The sequence below is a fragment of the Mugil cephalus genome, chromosome 1 (genome assembly GCF_022458985.1).
Source record: "Mugil cephalus isolate CIBA_MC_2020 chromosome 1, CIBA_Mcephalus_1.1, whole genome shotgun sequence".
Taxonomy (NCBI): domain Eukaryota; kingdom Metazoa; phylum Chordata; class Actinopteri; order Mugiliformes; family Mugilidae; genus Mugil; species Mugil cephalus.
In genome coordinates this window covers 4066928-4089430 of record NC_061770.1, presented here as the reverse complement: position 1 = coordinate 4089430, position 22503 = coordinate 4066928, and the positions used below count along the sequence as shown (strand labels likewise).

The 22503-nt window shown below is 39.6% G+C and overlaps 2 protein-coding genes across 4 annotated transcripts; both read left to right on the top strand.

Moving 5' to 3' along the window:
* The first annotated feature begins 1640 nt into the window (after positions 1 to 1640).
* LOC125003872 (polymeric immunoglobulin receptor-like) lies at positions 1641 to 9247 on the top strand. Of its 3 annotated transcripts, none has more exons than XM_047578123.1 (7): positions 1645 to 1922; positions 2459 to 2803; positions 3599 to 3943; positions 6302 to 6388; positions 6908 to 6994; positions 7477 to 7640; positions 8431 to 9247. In XM_047578123.1, exons 1-7 carry the CDS (start codon positions 1883 to 1885, stop codon positions 8485 to 8487), a joined length of 1125 nt encoding a protein of 374 aa, XP_047434079.1. In that variant the 5' UTR covers positions 1645 to 1882; the 3' UTR covers positions 8488 to 9247. The 3 variants fall into 3 exon arrangements, with proteins under 3 accessions (XP_047434084.1, XP_047434079.1, XP_047434072.1); XM_047578116.1 differs by having other exon boundaries at positions 2456 to 2803; XM_047578128.1 differs by lacking the exon at positions 6302 to 6388 and having other exon boundaries at positions 1641 to 1922; positions 2456 to 2803.
* A 1899-nt stretch (positions 9248 to 11146) lies between these two features.
* On the top strand, positions 11147 to 19514 carry LOC125004409. Its single transcript, XM_047578981.1, has 6 exons — positions 11147 to 11539; positions 12302 to 12631; positions 13412 to 13483; positions 13718 to 13816; positions 14041 to 14081; positions 18065 to 19514. The coding sequence occupies exons 1-6, from the start codon at positions 11500 to 11502 to the stop codon at positions 18179 to 18181; spliced, it is 699 nt and encodes a 232-aa protein (XP_047434937.1). The 5' UTR covers positions 11147 to 11499; the 3' UTR covers positions 18182 to 19514.
* Positions 19515 to 22503: the final 2989 nt, after the last annotated feature.

Here is a 22503-nt window from a genome sequence, read left to right as displayed (position 1 = left end):
GTTTCATATCATGAAAGCACATGACCCCAGAACCCATTCAGACCGCAATGCAGCATCTGCGGTTGGAAGAAACTGTCTTAATAGGTTAAATTCCATGTAAGACTCACACCCGAAAACAGGGCTCAGAGACATTTGGCAAAAGTTTAAGAGGAGTTTTTAAGTTCTCTGTTTTGCCCTTGAGTTCACTTGTTTGTCCAGACACTTGGCCAGTGAACAGTTTCCACAAAGCCAGTTTTGCTTTCTCAGATTAATTGCGGTATATCGCAAGCAATGAGCTTATCACTGGTACCTAAGAGGTTGCACTGCATTTTCTTAAAATAAAAAAAAAATAAAAAATAGAACTTTGAATTGTGGTGAAATATGTGGAACATTAACTTGAAACTGGAGGGTAGAAGAAAACACCCTTTATAACCGTGCCTCAACTGTGTTTAGTGTAAATACTTGTTCAACTGCCAGCACAGACCAGCACACGGCAGTTTTCTTGACCAAACCTGGAAGTATCCATATATTTAAATTAGTGTTATATGGACAATTGCACAGTTTTCATCATGTTTCGCCTATTGTAAGGTTGGAAATTCAGTTCTGTGAAGTCAGACTTGATCAGTTGAGGAAGTGTTTTTGGCACTTCTTCATTGATGCTGCTTGGTGTAAAATAGTTAACACATCAAAACTTCCCATCAGCAAAAACACATACTTTTTTTAGACAACTTCTCAGTTTGTCACCTTTTTGCCTTTGGCCATTTTTCATTTACTTATTTTGTAACTCTGTTTCCTGGCCTCCTATGTTGTAACCCTCAAGTTGCTCACTAATAACAAGTTACCAAAAGTGAGTCTGCTCTTACATACATCAACAGTGTTTGTGTTATTGCTCTTGCACACAAACGCCTTGCAGTATTCATATTTACAGCTAACAAAGGAGGTTTTCAGATATAACCTGAGGACTATTATTTCATCAAGCTTCTAGAGCAGCTACAGTATATTAGTTTCGAATGAACCCTTTATGTCTTGTTAGTGAGCAGGAATGTCATGTTCCTCTGTCAGTAGCTCAGAAGAAACAACTGAAACACTCTTAAGTATTTGTGAATCTGTCTCACTGACTCTTTTTGTGGCTCCATGAAACTCATCTTCTTTCCAGCACAGACACAGAGACTGTGACAGCATGTGGTCATAAGCTACAGACACCAGCTCTATATGTGTCCATCCATGCTGAGCTAAGTGATCAGACTCCTCTTCTCACACTCTGCTGCATCTTTTCAAATTCGAGTAACCTTTATGAACATGCCCCACTTCACATATACAGATAATGCTTTCCAACATATTGCCCATACTAATGTGACAGACTTTTTATGGAAAGATGCTGTAATTAACTGTCCATGGGCCGAACACACAATTTCCTAATGCAAACAAAGTGTGTTTAGTCTTAAGATAAAGACTGTAAAATGTTACTGCATTCGTCATATTAACATTAAACTAACACTGTTTCTTAAGTGAGTCATTTAAGATATGCAGTGATACTGCAGAATCATGTCAGCATGTGAAAGAGATCAAAGAGGAACCAAACTATTTTTAACCTTTCAGTCTCTTACTTTAACTAACTTTGTGGTAGAGCTCCCTGATTTAATTACAGCTGGACAATGCACTTCAATACATTGCTGCTTTTGTTAATGATTCAATATGATCTCTAGTCATATTGCTCCCAGAATAAAATAATCATCAACATATTGTGGTTTAGTTGGGCACCACACAGTCTCATAGCACCAAGAGAAAGAGGAAGACAAGAAGGCTGAGGCTGTAAATTTCGAACTGAAACAGCATCCTCTCTGTCTGACCGGAGCGAGTGAAGTGGACAGTTGAGTGATTCTCCATCTGGATCAAATACAGAATGAATATCCACCACATTCTGCTCTTCTGCTTTCTCTCAGGTGAGGATATTTCCAGTTAAATCCTGCGGTTCATACTGCATTGTGTGTATTTACTGATTTGATTGAGATCCCCTACAGTTAAGTCTATATTATTTTGGATAATTTGGATATATATTATTTGTCCATTGTTGCAAGCAAGAAATACTTAGCAGCATGGGAGCTGTGTGGCAAGTACCTCATGAGTTAAGCGACAGATACAGGAGAGAGACGTGTGACAGATTTACGTGGTGTCACAATCATATCAGACTTTTTATTGACCCAAAGCTAATGCAGGAGGGAATAATTGGTTTAATATGTTTGTTTTATTGGCACAGCTACATGTAATTATGCCCTTTTTTTATGACATAACTTATTTATTATTTATTACTAATTATTTTGCGGACCCCCAAACTGAGGCTTGGGGAACCCATTTTGAGAACCGTTGCGCTAGCCTATTTAAATGACGAGCTGGAGTGGATCACTGATCAATTAATCAGTGGCTTGCCACAATGAAGGAAACTCTCATCAACAGTTTTCACTATTTATCTCTTCAGCAGCACTCTGGGGTGGAGACACTGGGCTCGTCAGTGCAAACATAAATGTGTTTTCTGGGACTGAAGGAAAAACTTCATCTGTTATATGCTACATGTCCCCCTCTGGAAGCACAAAATTCTTCTGTAGGAGAGAATGTAAAGATGGAGACATCCTGATTGAAACAAACCAAAACAGCAGTGGGAGCGACAAATACAGCCTCAAATACGAACACAGAACAACAGGAAAAGCATTTCTGACTGTGTCCATCATGCAACTGACCAAATCTGACTCAGGACGGTACAGGTGTGGTATGGGCAGTCCTTTGACTCCAAATAGATATGTGGACTTTGATGTCAAAGTCATTGATGGTGAGTTTCTTTATAAAAGCTGATATATATGTCTAATGATATGTATTGTCATTGAGCTCTTCCTGTGGTACAAAACTATGATACCATCAAAATCCAAATACTTTCTTTTTAATCATAGGACCATTATTACAAACTGAGGAAGATTTTTTTTTTTTTTTTTTTTAATCCAGTCCTGAAATTTAGATAGATGTTTATATTCTGTAATGTAATTGTGTTTCTACATTTATGCTACATTCTGTTCTGGCATCCAGCAGAGTAGGTTGGTGTGAAAGGTGGAAAATACAATAATAATAATTATAATTATATAACATCTGGTGGCCTGTGACACTATGATACAAGCCAATTGTCCCTGAGATCCATGCAGTCATGTGAACAAATCACTGCAACAAAAAGCATGGAGCTAGGTTTCACTTCAGGGTGACAAAAATAAAATAGAATAGATAAAACAAAAGGCGAAAGAGGAACCTATTCAAAAAATGGTGAGCCAAGGACATCTTAATTTGCATAGGTTCTTGAAAAGGTTTCAACACTCATCCAAGCAGTTTCTTCAGAATGCATTTGACGATGATCGCTGGGGCAAATGAACATATAATTATAAAGAAAAGAAGTCTGAGACCCCCACCAGAAGCTCACTGACAGAAGGAAGTTACTGTAGTCTTTTCTCCTCCATAATGTCAAACATGGTGAAAATGGTCAGTTTCCAGGGGGCTTCTTGGAATCGTGTTAATGCATTTCTATGAAGAATGATTCTTAACTAGACTGCAAATCTTCATTATTAATTGTGTATCTTTTCAGTGCAGAATACAAGCTCCAGCCATGTCAAAGAAGAAATAGCCATCCACAGGGGTTCTGAAGGAAAAGATCTGAGAGTGTTTTGTCACTTCAGTATGTCTAAAAGTGCAAAGTTCTTCTGTAAGAGAAAGTGTCAAGAAGGAGACATTCTCATTGAGACAACCGATGTCAGAGCTCAGAGTGGCAGATACATCAGTGAATATGAAGAAGGATCTGGGCAAAATTCTGTAGCTCTGTTTGTGACCATCACACAGCTGACCGCGTCCGACGCAGGAAGATACAGGTGTGGTTTAGGCACACCTTTGTCTCCAGATTCCTTCAGGGATTTTGAGATCAGTCTCATAGATGGTGAGTGTGACAAGCCAAGACATCCATCTGTGTGTGTGTATATACAGTACTGTACAAAAACATGTAGGCAGGTGTGAAAAAATGCTGTAAACTATGAATGTGTTAATAGATATTTTCTGCCAGATTTTTGCCTTCACGACAGAATCAATTCAGCTAAGTACACTTGTTCCAAACATCTTTGGAGAACTAACTACAGATCTTCTGTGGATATAGGCTTCCTCAAATCTTCCTCAAATTCCTCAAATCTTCCTCAAGTCTCTTCATGTAATCTCAGACACGCTATATGATGTTAAGATCAGTGCTAAGATTAGATTAAAATTATCATCTAGCAAAATAAACAAATTTACTGAATTAGCAAGTAGTTGGCAAAAACAGTGGCCAAGATGATGTGGTTGTCTAGCCAGTTGCATAGCAACAGTTGCATGGATCGTGTCATCGCATGGTGTTTCCTTGTCCGCTGAGTGTGTCAACCCATAGAGTACACAGACGTACCGTGGTTGGTATGAACCAGGCATGCAAAGCCCTTCTCATGGCACACTCCCTCTGGGTCCCATCAAGTGCACACAGTCCATCCATTCTGCCACCATATACCTCACGCTCCCCGTGAATACAGACTCCAGCCTGGCAACCGCGGCACTTCTTCTGAAGTTCAGCAGGGATCGCAGGCCTCACTTCGGCCACCTATCTGCCTGTATTTCTCAGCATTGAGGACACCATTAATCCTGACCAAACCCCCAACTCCATTTCCAGAAATGTAGACCCAAACTTACAAGTGACCTCCACCATGATTCACTGTTGCCTGCAGACACTTATTATTATAACACTCTCCAGCCCTTCAATGAACAAACTGCCTTCTGCTATAACCAAATATTTCATATTTTAACTCATCCATCCAGAGCATCTGCTGCCATTTTTCTGACTCCAGTTCCTATGTTTTCGTACATAGTTGAGTCTGTTGGCCTTGTTTCCATGTCAGAGGTTCGGATTTTGAGACTTCTCCAGACAGTAGATGGGTGTACTTGGGTCCCATGGGTTTCTGCCAGTTCTGAGCTGATGGCTCTGCTGGACATCTTCCAGTTCGGAAGGGAAATAATGTTGATGTGTTTTTCATCTGCTGCACCAAGTTTCCTTGGCCCAACCACTGCGTCTACCATCCTACATCCCTGACTTTGTGCTAGTGTACCTATAAGGATTGATGCTGGTTTGAAGGCAAAGGGTAGTAACACCAAACATTGATGTGATTTAAATTTTTCTTTTGTTCGCTCATTTCGTATTTTGTAAATTGATCAAAATAAACAATTATTATATTAAAATGTTTTTGAAAGCATCCTTAGCTTACAGAATGTTTCCATACCTGCTGTAGCTTCATCTAGCAGAGACATATCTCTGCTAATCTCATCCTTAAGAAAAAGAAAAACTCTTAACGTGGATGTGAGAGTAAGGCCTTCAAATGAGTTGAAGATTTAGGACTAATGACTAAAACAGTGGAAATTTGCTACCACTCATTTGAACTGACTGCTTCAGCCATGTTTTGGTTAAAGAAATTAGATTAATCTGATGATTAGTTATAAATCCATTTACTAAAAGAGAGAGATCTAATATTTAATTATACTGTTATCAAAATGTCATCTTGCTGTCTTGCAGCGTGCCAAAATTGGAGGCGCTCCAAACTTTAGTCAAAAAGATCAAAGAAACTTGTGGTTAAACAGAACAAGGAAATGCTTGCATCAAAAAAACCCTAGTCTGACATGTGTGTTAGCCACTAAGTAGGTTGAACTCACACAACAAAACAGTAATCTGTTAAATCTCTGTAAGTTAGGTCTTGTTCATGACATAATTATAGGCATGTAAATATGTATATGTCCTCATTTTGTCTTTAGTCTATACGTTTGGTTTCTCTATCAAATGTCTGGCAGTTGCACAGAAGGTAATCCTGTCAGCCCTGCGTCAGTTGTGTTGTTACATACTTGTCGGCAGATTTGGTCCCTTCTATTAATGTAAACTTTTTCAAGTAACACACTCAGTCCAGGCAAGTGATTACATATTCAGATAAAGAACTCTAACGTAACGCACGCTAACATATTCCTTGAAATAGTTTTGCCTCCAGCTAAGCCCCACCCAATGTCACCATGCTTACAAACACAAAAGGGTTCTGTGGGTTGAGGCATCCAGGAATATTTATCATAAAAATGTGAATGAGTAATATGAATTCCACAGATGCCACGGCTTTATATAAATTCATAAAATGTTTTTGTAAAATCAGCAAAAGGGAATTTTCTGTTAATAATTTGTTGTGATATCCAATGCAGAAGCTCATTTCTCTCCATTTCAGTATGGAATTAAAATGTGTTTTCACAGCTTCAACCACTTCCAAGCCCAGCTGGACTCACCAACCATTTACAACACCAGCCACAGTTTCCCTTAAAGCCACAGACCAGCTTTCAGGTACAGGTCCTGGTGTAGTGTTTGTCTTGCAGCTAATTAACATCTTTCTCTTCAATCGCATCTTTAACAAAGGCTAATATTTTTTTGTGTGTCTGTGTGTGTGTGTGTGTTAGTGTGGCACTGACTCATTTGAACTGACATATTCATCATACTGCAGCACTCTGACTTTGTTTAAGTAAAAGAAAGCAGTCATCATCCATTTACTCAAAGACACTTATCTACTACTTCATAGTCCACATTTAATATGTCTGTGCACAACTCCTCTGCCTCTATGGGGTTCATGCCTTCAAAAATGTTCACATCCGACATGCTATACAGTATATATAATAAAAAATATAAATTAATATTAGAGTTTATATGATTTCAGTGGATGCCACGACTATACTATTTGTAAAGTCAACAAAAGGGAATTTACTATTTTAATGAATGTTTGGTAATAATTTGTTGTGATATCTGCTACAGAAATTTCTCTCATCAGCTGTCTCCATTTAAGTTTGGAATAAATATGTGTTTTCACAGCTTCAACCACTTCCAAACCCAGCTTGACTCACCAACCTTTTACAACATCAGCCACAGTTTTCCCTAAAACCACGGACCAGCTTTCAGGTACAGGTGATGTGTGGTGTGGTGTTTGTATTGCAGCTTTCTGCTCAACCTCATCTTTAACAATAATTTCTTTGTGTTTTCAGAGACTATGAGTAATTTTAAAATTACACATTAAAATTAACATTAAAATTACACCTAGCAACACCTCCCTAAGAAAAAATGTTCTGTTTCCACTCAAATCAATACAGTTGGACAATTAAACAGATTAAAATATATATTGAGAATATGTTTTGTTTTTGTTTATTACTTTTATTAGGGACTATGTAATTTGTGAAACTCATTAGATTTTATTGAAGAAGCAATACATACAGTATGATTGACTGAAATTGGATTTTCTTACGTTCATTGGAGGTGTCAAGGGAAGTAAACAATGTTTCTGCTGTATGTGTACACTTGAGATCATAGTTCTAGTAGTTTTGTCTTCCTTAAATAAAGGCGTTTAGCAGCTTTTAACCCTCTCTTATTTTTTCCTTGATTTTCAGCATTCTCTCATGAAGTTCACCATCCAGTTTATATGCTGCCTGTGGTCATATGTATGACTTCTGCTTTCTTGGTGGCTGTTTCCTTGCTTCTTCTTTACATTTGGAAGAGAAAGAGGAACTCTAGTTTGAGCACCAGAATAACTCTAGACAACATGTATATGACGGTAAGTCTTCGCTGCATGGTGTCTAAACCTCTACGTTCAGTAGAAACATTGAATGTGCAACTTAAAACTTCAGACAGTGCACATCTGTTGATTTATTGAAGTGAATATTCAATCAATTCAATATTCAAATGTTATTTAGTTTTTTCTTTATTTATTCTGTTGTATAGAGGCTGTACTTGCAAATAAAATATGGTTGACGCCTTCAAATGGAACTCCCTGTGTGTGGGAGTTCATGGGAAGTCATGTGAACAAAATGTTCAAGTGGTAACATCAGCTGTAATGTAACATTACTGTGTGCTCCTCTGATGAACAACTGTGACGTCAATCTTTTCCCTCTCCTCTGGTGTTTATCTAGTGTGATCTACTCTTTCTTTATGCAAATATGAGCTCCCCCTCCGGCTTGGTGGTTAGCGCTGATGCCTGACAGCGAGGAGGGTTCGAGCCCAGCTCGGGCCTTTCTGGGTGGAGTTTGCATGTTCTCCCTGTGTGTGGGTTTTCTCCGGGTACCCCGCTTTCCTCCCACTTCCAAAGACATGCTTGTTAGGCTAATTGGTGACTCTGAATTGACCCTAGGTGTGAGTGTGAGTTGTTGTGTGTCTCGGTGTCAGCCCTGCTAAAGGCTAGCGATCTGTCCAGGGTGTACCCCGCCTCTCGCCCGATGCGAGCTGGGATAGGCTCCAGAAACCCCCGCGACCCTAGTGACGATTAAGCGGCAGCAGAAGATGAGATGTTGTGTTACCCCGACTTCTGTTGGTTTTCGGAACTGATGTTGTTCATGGTTTATTTTCAGATATCTGACACATATGAGAACTTGACCCCAGCCTACAAACAAGAAGACTCCATCTAACACAGCCTCAATTCAGAGACTACTGACCAGGACCCAACCTACACTGTGTTCACAAAGACAGGAAACTAAAAGTAATACTTTTATATATATATAGATGTATATACAGCGCTTCCCATTTTGCCCTTTATCATCTCATAGCCCCAAACCAGATTGTTTCTCACTGCGCATACCTGAATAAACTCACACACTGTGGCAGCTTAGCAAGTATTCATTAGATCTCGACTGATCCAAATATGCAAACTGCTCTATTTTCCAAACGTGTCCAAAAGGGGCGCCCAAAGCCGCACAATTCTTGCTGTGGCGATACATAACCGATCAGCGGTCTAACAGCGTACATTCAGTGTTCACATATATACCTGTCTATTTTGTTGCTTTCCTAAGCTTTAATACATCAGAGAAATGAGAGCAGTCTCTTTACCATATTCAGAGAATCAGAGGAAAGCCATATTTCAAATGTTATTGGAGACTGTTGTTGGGATTAAATACATATCTAATTTTCTTACTTTTTAAATATTTAGAAATATAGATACTCTGTTGTAGATTCGTTGTGGATGTAGCTGCACATGTGTTTTATACAATACATAATAGGTTGTCTGTTTTTAAGTTGATGTATTTGGGACCAATAGAGGAAAAAATGAATTGCATATGATTATTAATGCGGATTTTTTATTTTTTTTTGCTTTTAAAAAGTTTTGTTTTTGTAAACAACTGTATGAAACTTTGCATATACTACTGAATAAATGAGGGCCGCACCAGAAAACATGACTCCCCCTTGTCAATAAAGGTGAGAGAAAGGGTTTTCTTTTATCAGATCAGATATAAAAAGCTGGAATCTCTAAAAATAAGTATTTTAATCAGACTGAAGAATCTATCCCACATTGACATTTCAATGTTAACCTGCTCTTCTACTACCACTTAATCCTCACTAGGGTCACGGGGGGTCACTGGAGCCTATCCCAGGGGGTACACTGGACAGGTCACCATCACATGGCTAACACAGAGACAAACAACCATTGGCACTCACACTCACACCAAGGGTCAATCTAGAGTCACCAATTAGACTAACGATCATGTCTTTGGAGGTGGGAGGAAACCGGAGTACCCGGAGAAAACCCACATAGACACAGGGAGAACATGTAAACTCTACCCAGAAAAGCCCAAGCTGGACTCAACCTGGACCTTCTCGCTGGGAGGCATCAGCGTTAACCCTGAGGAAGGTTTGTTTAAGCTGAAACATTGTTGACTTGTCTGCTAATCATCCTGTGTTATTCAGGTCACTGTATTCAAGTTTAATCAAGTCTAACTTGCTTCCAGTTTGTCACGTTCTGTTGTTTCCTTATATTATGGCAGATGACACATAATTGCGGATGATATGTGTGAGAAACCACCAGTCCAGTCAGATAAAAAGTGTACAGCTTTATCCATCTGTGTCAAGTCTAGTCAGTAAAAGGCGAAGAATTAGTAAAAACTTTTTTGCGAACCTATTCAACCCTGGACCCTAGACAATATTAATAATAATTAGTCATGAACAGTGTTTTCAATCAAATCAAAACAAGAATTACCACCTCACATTTGTGTTCCTTGAGAAAGCAGTCAAGTTGTAGTTTGTGTCCATGTTCGTCCAGACTCATATAATTTATACTAAAAATTGTAGGATTTTATTTAAAGTGCTTTTTGCTGTTAAAGTGTAATGAAGCTGACGTTCGACCTCTTGGATATGTGATGTCATCACCCCATCATTTTATGATGCATTAGAGGAGGATATGCTAAGTTTTGGCATAAGGACATTTGTCCCATGAATTTGAGGAAATTATTTCAGCATAATGCACCTGGTTGTCTTGAAACACAGAGGCACGACATTGTTAACCAAACTCACAACAATGGCTACAAGAACTGAAACAGAAACAACAGTTAAGACTGCTAATGACTTCCTCTTTTTCATCCGCATGGTGATATATTGGCTCACATAAATCTAACATTTATTTACATGATGATGTGATACAACACGAACAGTCTTGGTGGTAACATCTCAAAGTGTTAAAGATCTGCTGAAAACACAGCAGTAAGATTATGAGCCTGACTTGATCAGGTGTGTGATGTTGACAACCATAAATCCTTTTTCTGGTGTTGCGTCTTTACATTCAGTGATGCCTCTGCCACTCTGAGTTTCTTATTTTCTCTTCTACCACAGAAGAATGCGGGGCTTTCTTGGGGAACTTCGAGATATCTGTAACAAGTTCTCCTTCAGATTTTGCAATTGTTACAATTGTTATTGTCAAACAGTTCACAGTAATTATAATGCAACAGCAGCTGTAATTGGTGAAGCCAGTACTGTAGGAAACTTGCTTCACACATATTAGGATATGACAAAAGAAGACTCCACACAACTAAATTACAAGTTACCATTGACATCCACCATTTCTATATAGGCCAGCAAATAAGTTACAACTTGTGAACTCTGAGTTGATTTTCCACTTATGAGGCTGAATACCACAAGAGAATAGCATTCATACAGAGTCTTCTCCTTAGCACAGTAAACACGACCCTATTTGAAGACATTATTATTATTGTCATTATTATTGTATAAGAGCGTCATCAAGGTTCTAAGACTTTAAGAACAATTTTCACTTTGTGCTTATTTGAAGTTTAATACCTGATGTTGATCTTTATCCTATTTTCTCTCAGTTTCTGATTCAGGCCAAGGTTTAAGACACAGTGTTCTCAAGAGAGGCTAAATTCAGACTGGTTTTGTCAACTTTAGATTTAACCTCCTGTAAACGACACATTTCCTGAAACAAGATTTTTTTTTTTTTTAAATGTGGACAGTCACAGACGAAAGAGGGCAGAGGGAAGAGAGAGAGATAGAGAGAGAAAGAGAGAGATAGAGAGAGAGAGAACACAGGAAGGAAATTTCAAACTGTAGAAGAATAACCTCAGCTTCCTCACAGGTCATGCAAGTAGACAGAGGGAAAGGTTTGAGTTGCTAGTCCAGCAGTTAAGTGATCTCTCATAATGAATGTCCTGCATGTTTTGTTCTTCGGCTTCATATCAGGTGAGGACTGCTGACCTGACATAAGCTCCTTTGAGAGGTTGTTTTCTGATCAAAAGTCAGAAGGAATTTGATCTAAGATAATGGCTACTTATTTGTTCTGCTTTGTTGTGTTGCACTGTTTTACCAGTTTTAACAGTATATTATATTCAGGTGGACTGAGCCTTTAGCCCACCCTTAGCACTTCTCAAACTTTCGTATTCCTTCTTTCGGTTGTTGGCATCAGCTGGTATCGTCATGTCTTTCACTGCCACCTTCTTCTGCTCTTTGTCCACCACCACCATGTCCGGTTGGTTAGCCAGGACCTGTTTGTCAGTCTGCCAGCTGCAGTCAGACAGAACCATGGCCCTGTCGTTATCAAACACCTTCTGTGGTATGGCCCATTTTTGTGTGTGTGCCTGTGTGAGGCTGAGGGGTGTCTGGTCTAGGTGGGTGCTACATGTCTTAGTGACATCCACACCAATGCCAGGTCCAAAAGTTTCCCATCAGAACACTGAATTGTCACACTGGTCAGTATTATTTACTCCACCTGTGAGTTGTTGTTGTGACTGATCGGTATATATGTATGTGTGTGTGTGTGTGTGTGTGTGTGTGTTTAATTTATTCATGATAGTTACTGTGTTTGGTGTGTATGCTGAACATATTTTCATTTAAATCGATTTATTTTCTTCTGATGCAGACCTGCACACACAACGTTTTGTTAATCTTTGCTGCAAAGTCTCTCTGTCTCTCTTTTTCTTACCATTATATGTCTTCTCTCGTCAGCTGAACTGTGTGGACTCAATGCAGCAGTGGAACCTTTTACAGGAGTCGAAGGACGAGGCATTACAGTGAGATGTCACTTTTCATTGTGCACAGGAAAGGTGGTCTTCTGTAAAACAACATGCGAAAGAGATGAAAACGTTCTCATTGAAACAACAACCGACACTGTTCACAAAGGCAGATACAGTATCGAACACCAAGGAACAAGTCAGTCGTGTGCTGTTTTTATAACCATCAAACAGCTTATCCGGTCTGATGCAGGACGGTACACGTGTTATATGAGCAATTGGTTTGCAAGCAATCAGCAGGAGATTGATCTTACTGTCAAAGCTGGTAAGTTTCTATCTATATTCTAACAGGGTCAACTTATTGTTTGTTTATGCTGTCATTTTGACTGTGTGTGATTTTTAACATTGAAAAATATAGACATTTGCAATAAAAACGCAAACAGACAGAAATACAAGCTCTTTTTAAAACAAAAGAATAAATGAAGCTTCAACGGAGCCAGAACGTGCCAACAGATTTTGTCCTGATAGCAAACTAACTGTTCTACAGCCACTGAAATGATAAAATCTCGAAGGAAGTGCCAGGTGAGATAAAATGTAGAAAACAGAGTTGTCACTTAAAAGTTGTCACTTAATTTGTTAACTGTACCTGAGTGTAGTCACTACAGTGGTAAGTTTGCGACCATAATAACTGGTTTATAGGTGACATAGTGAGTGATTTATCATTTTCACTGTTTCATGAATGCGTCATCATCACTTGAACTGATTCTTTTAAACTGAAGTGCCTTCATGGAAACATTTACGTCAGTTGCACAATTTTCTGCAAAGACAAGGCAATAGGTATTTAAACACAGGCAATGATTCAGAAGCACATACACGACAAGGAAAACAATTCACAGGTCTCTAATCTGATCCACTGAAGGTGAAGACAGTAATAGGAACATGAAGCCTCTTGGGGGCAGCATAACCAACTGTAATCAAAACACTAACTTGATTTGTTTTAGGATGACTTAGCAAGCAGGTTGACAAACACTTGTCCCTGCAGAGTTTCTTCATATCACAGCTGGTTCACCGCCCTTTGGGTGTAACATCTTTTTGTTGTTAACAGCTCCAACCACCACCGCATCTACTGGCTCTGTGTCGCCTGAATCTCTTGGTGAAAGCACCACACAGGCTGCAGGTACAGGATACTTCATGCAGGTTCAAAGCTGCAGAGCTATGTTTGTGTTTTACACTGAAGTTAGGGAATTCTTTTGTTAAATACATGGTCATGTGATACTCATCCAGTTTGACATAAGATACAAGGTATGATTTTAAGTAATAACTACTACTGCATACTACATATATACTGCATACAGTATATTTCAATATTAATTTTCATGATTTATATTTACTCTCTATATGTCTCACACAGATTACTTCCTGCCGCTAGTTTTAAGTGTCTCCTTGGTGGTCCTCTTAGCGGCTGTTCTGCTTCTCATCTACAAAAAAAAGACACGGAGGAACGTTGATGGTGAGTATTCTTGGCTCAAATGTATTCAACATTCATGGAGCAGCTTGACTGAGGTAAATGAAGATGACAGAATAGGTATTGCCAACCAAATCTGAAACTAGGTCGCCGTCATACTACATTTTTATTTGTCTTTAGCTTTCCACAGAAAAAGTAAAGACAGTTTGTTGCCAGAACCTATTATATATTATTGGCTTTGCCTCATACTTTTATTATGTGTTCCTCAGGTTTGAACACAGGAGTAAACTTGGAGGACCAAAACGGGAAGGTGAGATTTCCATTTAACTCTCTTTTTTTAAAAAATTTTTTGGGGCCTTTCTAGGTGCATTTTTAATGTTCTCCCTGTGTCTGGTCATAGGCGTGAATGTGAATGGCTGTCTATCTCTCTTTGTTAGCCCTGTGATAGACTGTATGTAAATTCTAAAATACTCACGATAATCCATTTGACATGACGAAAAGCAGAGTTACACAGATCTTTGTGGGTTGAAAGGTGTGACCACTCTGTGGAGGTTAGTGTGATTGTAGCAATAAAACATTGCAACAAAAGCAGAAATTTCCAAAATGTAGAAAACTAGTGTCTAACATTTTGGACATTCACTGCTGGTAGAGTTGGACCCAATTTGAACTAGTTTCTAATATTGATTTATTCGGTGTGCCTGAATATTTAAGTCAACCAAGAGGTTTGGCAACAAGGAGAGTCACACATAATGTCATATAAAAAAAAAAAAAAAAAAAAAAAAAAACAAGAAACACAGATACAATTAGCCTAGCCACAGAAATAAAAAACACCAGCTAATTAGCCTAGACACCAGCAGTAGGTAATAGACATGATGGGAATGCAACTACACTCAGACCAGGACATCTCATCCTTCTGCCTATGTCAGAAACGAGAGAATTAGCCTAGCCTTTCAATCGACAGATAAGATTAACTTAACTACAACTGCTACCTAATGGTAGCACATAGCTAGCCTTACCTTTAGCATGCTCCCCAGCTAGCGTGCTTCCTCCGTAGCCACAACCACTGGCTGGCTCGCTCCGCTGCCAAGGACATATTCTTCACAGCGACCCTCTGTTCGTTTCTGCGAATGCCCAACTCTCACATGAGAGCAATGGCGGATTTCGCCTCAAATCCATGGCAGCCGACCTCCACTGGGCGCACACGGGCGCTCCAGCCTCGCTGCTCCACTTCCGATGCCAAATCCGCATATCTCTCTTGTGCTCATTCGCCTCTTCAACTCTGTCTTCCCACGGGACAGTCTACTCCACAAAATACACTATCCTTTCTTTCTCAGACCACAACAGCACGTCCGGTCTTTTAATGGTCACGGCTATCTGTTGTGGTACGCTCAGGGCGCCATCTAGGTCGGGCCTCAGCTCCCAGGCTCTGCCCACACTTAGCTGCCCTATATTAAGCCTGCGCCTCGCTGATCTGGCCTTATCTCCCTCCGGAACAAACATAATATGCTTATTCTCCTTTCTAGCAGGTGAGGAATTTGCTTCGATTGCTGGTTGTGGCATGCACAAGGTGTACCTTGGGAGAGACTAACCCTACAACCTGACAAAATGTGGCTGAGCGTACATGCACAAGAACAAAGTGGGCAGGCAGCATCCTCCCCTAGCCACTGGTTTAGGTTCTGGGGAGATGGCATCACATTATAAACTGCCCCTATCATAAATCTAATCCTACTAGCCTCCATGCTCCACAGCTCTCTCCACGACACCTTCTCCTTTTCTCTCCCAGTTCACTCACTGTCCTTGCTTAGCCTGCGACACTGCCTTCGTGCATCTCATTATTTCCTCTTGCCTATGAATTTCCTCCATTACCATCTTCCTTTTCCGCTGCGGACGCCTTGCTCCACAGAGGTTTCCCTGCACACAGTCCCAGGCCACCACGCCCTTGCTGCACATGCCATATGATATCCCTGAGCCTGAGGGCAGCCTGCGCCTCCTGAACCGCATCTCTTGGGTTCCAATTCCTCCCTGTTTTGACCGTGGGGGCTGTCTCCCTGACTACTGGATCTTTTGACTGAGTAAGAGTCATCTCCAGTCTAGCCTTAGCACACTTAAACTCCTCTGTTAGACTAGTTACTGGGAGCTCCAGTGTGCCTTTCCCATACAAGGCTGCGTTCGACACCAAGCCACCAAGCCATCTCCTAATTGATGAATTAATTATCCTTTCAAGCTTCTCAAGCTTTGTCAGAGGGACCTCATACACTGTCAGTGGCCACATTAGTCGTGGCAATAACCCAAATTGCATGCACCATATTCTCAGCTTTCCTGGGAGCCCTGACCGGTCTATGCTTGAAATGCCTTGGATCATATCAAACTGTGCTACATCGCTGAGACTTGCGTCATACCCCCTTCCCAGACTCTTCACTGGCTTCTCTATCACTGTGGGAATCACCTCCTCATTTATATTTCTTATCTACTACCTTTCCTTTAACAACTGAGATACTCCTAGACTTGCTCGGCTTCACCTTCATCCTAGCTCACTGCAAGTTCTTTTTAACTTATCCAGCAGTCTGCTAGTACATGGAGCAGTAGACGTCACAGTCGTCATGTCATCCATGTAGGCCCTAATTGGGGGGAGACAAAGCCCTCCATGCAGCTTTTCTCCACCTACCACCCATTTTGAGGCCCTAATAATCACCTCCATTGCCATTGTAAAGGCTAGTGGAGAGATTGTACACCCTGCCATGATGGCTACCTTCAGCTGCTGCCATGCTGTAGTATGTTCTGCTGTTGTAAAGCAGAGCTGTATATCTGCAAAGTATGCTTTGACTAGGCCTTTGATACTGCCTGGAACTCTAAAAAAAATCAAAAGCTTCCCATAACAAACTGTGAGGAACTGAACGCATTAGCCAGGTCTAGAAATACCGCATGCAGGTCTCTCTTTTCTCGCTTTGATAACTGGATTTGGTGCTAAATCATACTGGTGTGCTCTAGGCACCCAGAAAAGCCCGGGGATTCCAGCCTTTTGCGCCAAAGTGTCAATCAAGCCATTTCCTCCAAGTACCTAGACAGCCTCTGTGCCACAACACTGAAGAAGACCTTCCCCTCAACATTAAGCAAACTGAAAATCAACACTGGTGAGACCAATAAACAATCACGAGACAAGGAGAAACAAAACACGAAACCCAGCAACTTAACAAAATAAAACAGGAAACACAACATGACATGGACAGACATGGAACCTTGACAGAACAACATGACACAGATAGACATGGAACCTTCAAGAATCAAGAATCAAGAATCTTTATTGTCATTATGCAAGGCACAACGAAATTCTGTTCAGCAGCTCTTGGTATAAATGTACAGACCTGAGATATATAAATAATATAAATATAGAATAGGAAATATAAAATAGAATAACAAGTTAAAATAAAAAAAAAATCAAGGATATTTAAAGTGACCAGTATGAATATTGCATGTATAGCAGCATGTTTAGACAAGAACCTTGACAGTTATGTCAGAAAAACATTTCCACAAGTCCCTCCTCAATTCTCACCAAACCCACGACTTGGTCTGGATATAAATTTTATTATTAAATATATGCATTATGTGTTGTATATTCAGGACAGTAAATGAATACATGAAATGGCTTTATGCCTTAGAACTGAACAGAACAGATTGTATATTTATATTTGTTCTTTTGACACAGAGATCTCTTGCTCTTACACAAAGCTCATTCAGTTGTGTCTTTTCTTAAGTTTCTTCTGAAATTCATTTCTTACCAGCTTTTTTAGTTCATTTATATTTGTGGCAAAAAAACAAAAACAAACAAACAAAAAAACAAAAACAAAAAGGTGACCAAGGCAGTCCAAAATTTAAAAAGCCTTTATTAAAAGTGGCTAATGCATTGTATTAGTTAAAATCATACACCAATATGCATACACCAATGTGCATCTTGAAAATGTTTTACTTATCCACAATAGGAAGCATTTCTTTTGTTCTGGTTTTACCTCGTTTATATTTGTGTTTTTACAAATATGTTTTCACTAATTGACAACCTTGTAATGAATGGAATTCTGGTATTTCACATTATCATTCACTTCTACCATGGGAATGCCCATGAAATAATTCACTGTCCACACCACACTGGTGTGTAAAGCCTGTTCCATAACTTCATCTGATCTCAGTGATTGCAAATCCATTTACACAATTGTTTTTAGCTTTGCAAATGTCACCACTAGAGGGCAGTGCTTGCAGGAGATTGAACTGAACACTGAAGTTGTTGACTTTTATTTTAAGGTTGGATCTTATGAAGACTGTTCAGTCCCCAGACATGAAGACTCCCTCTACCAGAGCCTCAGTCCAGCCAGCAGAGACCAGGACCAGATCTACTGTACAATCACAAAGCACATATGACATTAGTTACATATTTATTTCATCATAAAAAACTGCTAGATTTATATTCTGCCAAATCTACGTTAACGTCTTAAAGTCTATGTTTTGTAGTCAGACAGCAGGAAATGCAGGAAGACTGTCAAGTAAAAAAAACACCTGAAGATTGTTTCTCTATTACATATTATCAATGGTTTTTGCATGGTTTGTAGACTTTACAGACTTGTCAAAGGCATTCGACACAGTCGACCATGTCATCCTGGCAGATAGACTCCACAATATCGGCATATCTAAGCAGGCTGTAAACTGGTTCTCTAATTATTTATCAGATAGAACACAATGTGTCCAGGCCGCTGGGTCTTTTTCCTCTTTCTTCCCTGTTCTAAAGGTTCCGTATTAGGGCCACTGTTGTTCACAATTTATGTGAATAATCTTTGTGATAATTTGTCTGATGCCGTGTCCCATTTTTATGCTGATGATACAGAAATTTATTGTTCATCTTCTTTAACATTAAAATCCCTTGAGTTCCTGCAGTCACTTCTAGTGTTGAATGCAGATAAATCAAAGACCATGCTATTTTCAAATGGCAACCAACTTCCATCTCACTTTCCTAGGTTGTCAACTATTAATGGGGTTGAACTTCAAATGGTCACATCTTATAAATACCTAGGTATTCTGATTGATGAGAATCTTTCCTTTAAATTGCACTTTGATGAACTGGTTTCTACGCAGAAACTGAAACTGGGCTTCTTTTTTTAGAAATAAAGCTTGTTTTTAATGGCACGTCACAATACATTTGATCACAACATTTTGCTGGACTATGGAGACTTCCTTATATGCACTCACACGTCGTCCATCTTTGCTCGTAGACTCTCTCATTGGCTGATTTTTATTTATAAGTCTATTCTTGGGCTTCTGCCTACATATTTGTGTCTTTACATGTGTAGAAATCTCAGCCAATGTGGCCTACGCTCTCAGGACATCATACAAATGCAGGTCCCAAGAGTCAGAACTGATCTGGGCAAAAAGGCTTTTAAATTTTCTGCCCCATCCACCTGTAATGATGTGCAGAAGGACCTGAAATTGACACATCTTGTATCTCTGGGGGAATTTAATACAATTGTAAAAGACAGGGAAATACGTTCAATTGGATCCTGTGACTGCATTGTGTAACCATGTAATCCCTCTCTTGTTTTTATGTCGTGTGTGTCTGTATTTTATTTGTGTTTTATGTGTTTTGCTGAAATCGTTCTTTTTTCTCTGATGCTGTCTTGGCCAGGTCACTCTTGAAAAAGAGGTTTTAATCTCAATGAGTTTTTTTTTTACCTGTTTAAATAAAGGATATAAATAGTTGCCATATATGCACAACCAGAGCTCTGTAAAATCACATCATGCCATCATATAGTTGAGTATTGCCTGCGATTTCACATCTATTTACAAAGTGACATAAAATTATGAGTGACCGAAATAATGAGGAAATAATTAGGGCTATGGGGCAACACCCGAGGCTTAGCCCCTACAGCAGCAAGCTGAGGCCCTATTGTTATACCGTGTGTTTCATCTTATTTTTATTTTTCATCTTCCTCCCTTTTTTCATCCCTTAACTCGAGTTATATATCAAAATATGTGGCTTGATCGGGATCGGTTTGGTCTTACTTTTCTTTACGAAATATGAATTGCGAAAAATTTCCCATTGAAAATAAATTGGACGAGCGGGAAAAAAAAAACGCAAAAAAGTTTTTCAAAGGTCTACTGCTCAGGCATACTTTCACCTAGAATTTTAATTTAAACTTAAAAATTTAGACACAAGCCTTGTGTATTGGTGTATTGCCAGGGGCGGATTGGCCATCTGTGTGAATTGGAGAATCACAGAATGGCCGGTACGGCCAGCGGCTGACCACCCACCACGCAGTCATCATCTGTTTTTTTTCCACCTGCTAATCTACTATTTCATACTCCAGTATGGTACGTGGCAGCAGTGCACCTTCAAGTTGAATGCCAACTTGTGGTCTGGCCGTACCCGCCAAATAAGGAGAAGAAGAAGAAAAAGAAGAAGAACAAGAAGAAGTGTAGTAGCAGCAGCCAGCAGCAAAGACGTTCAAGAATATGTTGACCAATGACCAGTGGCCGTTCTAGACCACTTTTAATGGGGGGCTGGGTTGGGGCCGGCTTTTGTGTTAGAGGGGCACGTACAACCCAGGAAAAAAAGCCACATGCTTCATTCAGACAAGGGATAAATAAGACTAGTAACAGTGTTTACAATTTAAATTATTTTATTGGGTAGTAAACTAATACATTGACAGAAAAACAACAACATAATAATGTGTAACTTTTGTAAACTGAAAACTGGTGCTCAGACTTCAAATGGACTGCAAATCCTCCCTCTTTGTACGTTGCCTTTTTCCACTTTCTGAATCCCTCTGGTGAATCAAAAACTGTCTCTTGGCTGTTAGAAGGGCTGAAATGTCTGCAGGCATAACAATACGATGAGTCCAGCATTTTGGGATACTCCAGCCAAGGATCGAATGTCATACCAGGCTACTTTAGAGCTTCCTCTCCTGTCCCCCATCAAGGTCCTTGGAAACAGTTTCTACTTTGGCTGTGCTGGTGCTTCTTGCCGACATTGGCTGATATCTGGAGAAAGACAAAACATGTCAACAGATATACTAGAGCAATAACGGAACACCAATAGGATTTTTATATGACATTGGAGAATCTGATTAATACAAAAAAAAAAAATCATAAGACTAAACATGTCTACATGAACATACTGTTTTTGTCCAAACAAGCAAATGTTTTAGCATCACTAACCTGATGGTTCAGTGCATGTAGATGAGGAAGCACTATTCTCTGCCTGTCTCTCAGTCTGCATTTGTTCTTCTCCCCGACTCTCATCTGTCCTTTTTTCCTACTCTGTTCCATCACTTTCATTGCTGACCTCTTCACCTAACTCCTCTGGATCCCTCTCTAGTTGCAGCTGTCTCTCTTCATTTCCTGTTTGTGCCTTCATCTGGATCATCTAGTCCACTATCATTGCTGCTTATAGGTTTGGGCTGGGGGATGAAATAGGACATAATGTCTGCCTTTCTCTTTATTTCGATGACTGAAGAGCAAAAATGATAGGACAGTCAAGCAAAAGCACATCACTGAATTAAATATTAATACTGTTGCTGTCAGCTTGCTTGAATTAATATTATAATGCACTTGGTCCATTTTTGATCATTTTAAATAAAAATAGCTGTCTGCTTTGCTGCACCTCCTACAAGATCATCCGGTAAGTGAATTTGGAGAATTATTTTTATGGTCGGTGTCAGTGCCCAATATAGCCAGTCCGCTAGCTGAAGTTAACTTTCTGATTAGCCAGTTAATAAATTAGCGTTAGGCTAGCCTTCCAGAGAGTTTGTTAACCAGGCTAATGGGAGGCTATCCAACAAACCGCTAAATCAGAACGTAAATAATAATTAATAATAGTTTTAAATAAAGTATGTCTGTTTCGGAAATATTTATCCACCACGTTAAGTAGGAACATAACGTTAGGTCATGTTAGAAAATAAGCACCATGAAAAGTAATATCTATCGTCATCATTTATCATTTAGAAGCTAAACGTGGGTGACTTATGGGATGGTCATTTGTGACCAGTTTCTCCTGGGTGAAAGGAGAGAAGAACGGGGGGAAATTATCTCCTTATCACGAGCAAATGGATGAAAATTATGTCGTTATCACGACATAACGGAGGAAAAACTAAATTGTTATTACGAGAAAACGGATGGAATAAAATGTGTTTGTATGACCCTTTAGGGCCTCCTTAGTAATGTAAATTAAGACTGAGGAACCAGAATGTGAATATTCGTAATAATATTTCATACACATACACATTCTTTACCAATATTATTTTACATGTCTATTTGTCTGCGTAAAATTCAGGTGATCCAGATGTCCTACATGAGATGAAGAACTGGACTATCAGGATTTCTCATCTGGGCAGAGAACACTTTGAAAGTCATCACTACATCACCGATTTTTATTATTGCCCAGATGTGAAATGTGACCCATAACTTGTGACAGAACTCTATTTTTTTCATTAAAGACATTGACTTCTAATTCATAAGTGTGTTTATATATTATATTTTAGTCGGGACAAATGGCATCAAATCGGGAGCGAGGCGACCGTGTTAGCCGGCTGCTAGCACCTCGGATAGCAATTATCCTAGCTCGGTAGCCTGAGCTAACCCAGTAGCACAGAGCTGGGTAGGCAAGTTCGTTCAGGCTGCTTTAGCTCCGCTCCAACACGACCCCCATATCATTATCTGGAGTATCCAAGTGTGGGTGGAGTAAAGCTCATCCA

Excerpts from the sequence above, each read along its gene's own strand:
- LOC125003872 (XM_047578116.1), top strand. The coding sequence starts at position 1,883 with ATGAATATCCACCACATTCTGCTCTTCTGCTTTCTCTCAG. Across the intron at positions 6,995-7,476 it reads AACCACGGACCAGCTTTCAG|CATTCTCTCATGAAGTTCAC; the intron begins GTACAGGTGATG and ends CTTGATTTTCAG. Across the intron at positions 7,641-8,430 it reads TAGACAACATGTATATGACG|ATATCTGACACATATGAGAA; the intron begins GTAAGTCTTCGC and ends GTTTATTTTCAG.
- LOC125004409 (XM_047578981.1), top strand. The coding sequence starts at position 11,500 with ATGAATGTCCTGCATGTTTTGTTCTTCGGCTTCATATCAG. Across the intron at positions 11,540-12,301 it reads GTTCTTCGGCTTCATATCAG|CTGAACTGTGTGGACTCAAT; the intron begins GTGAGGACTGCT and ends TTCTCTCGTCAG. Across the intron at positions 13,484-13,717 it reads AAGCACCACACAGGCTGCAG|ATTACTTCCTGCCGCTAGTT; the intron begins GTACAGGATACT and ends TGTCTCACACAG.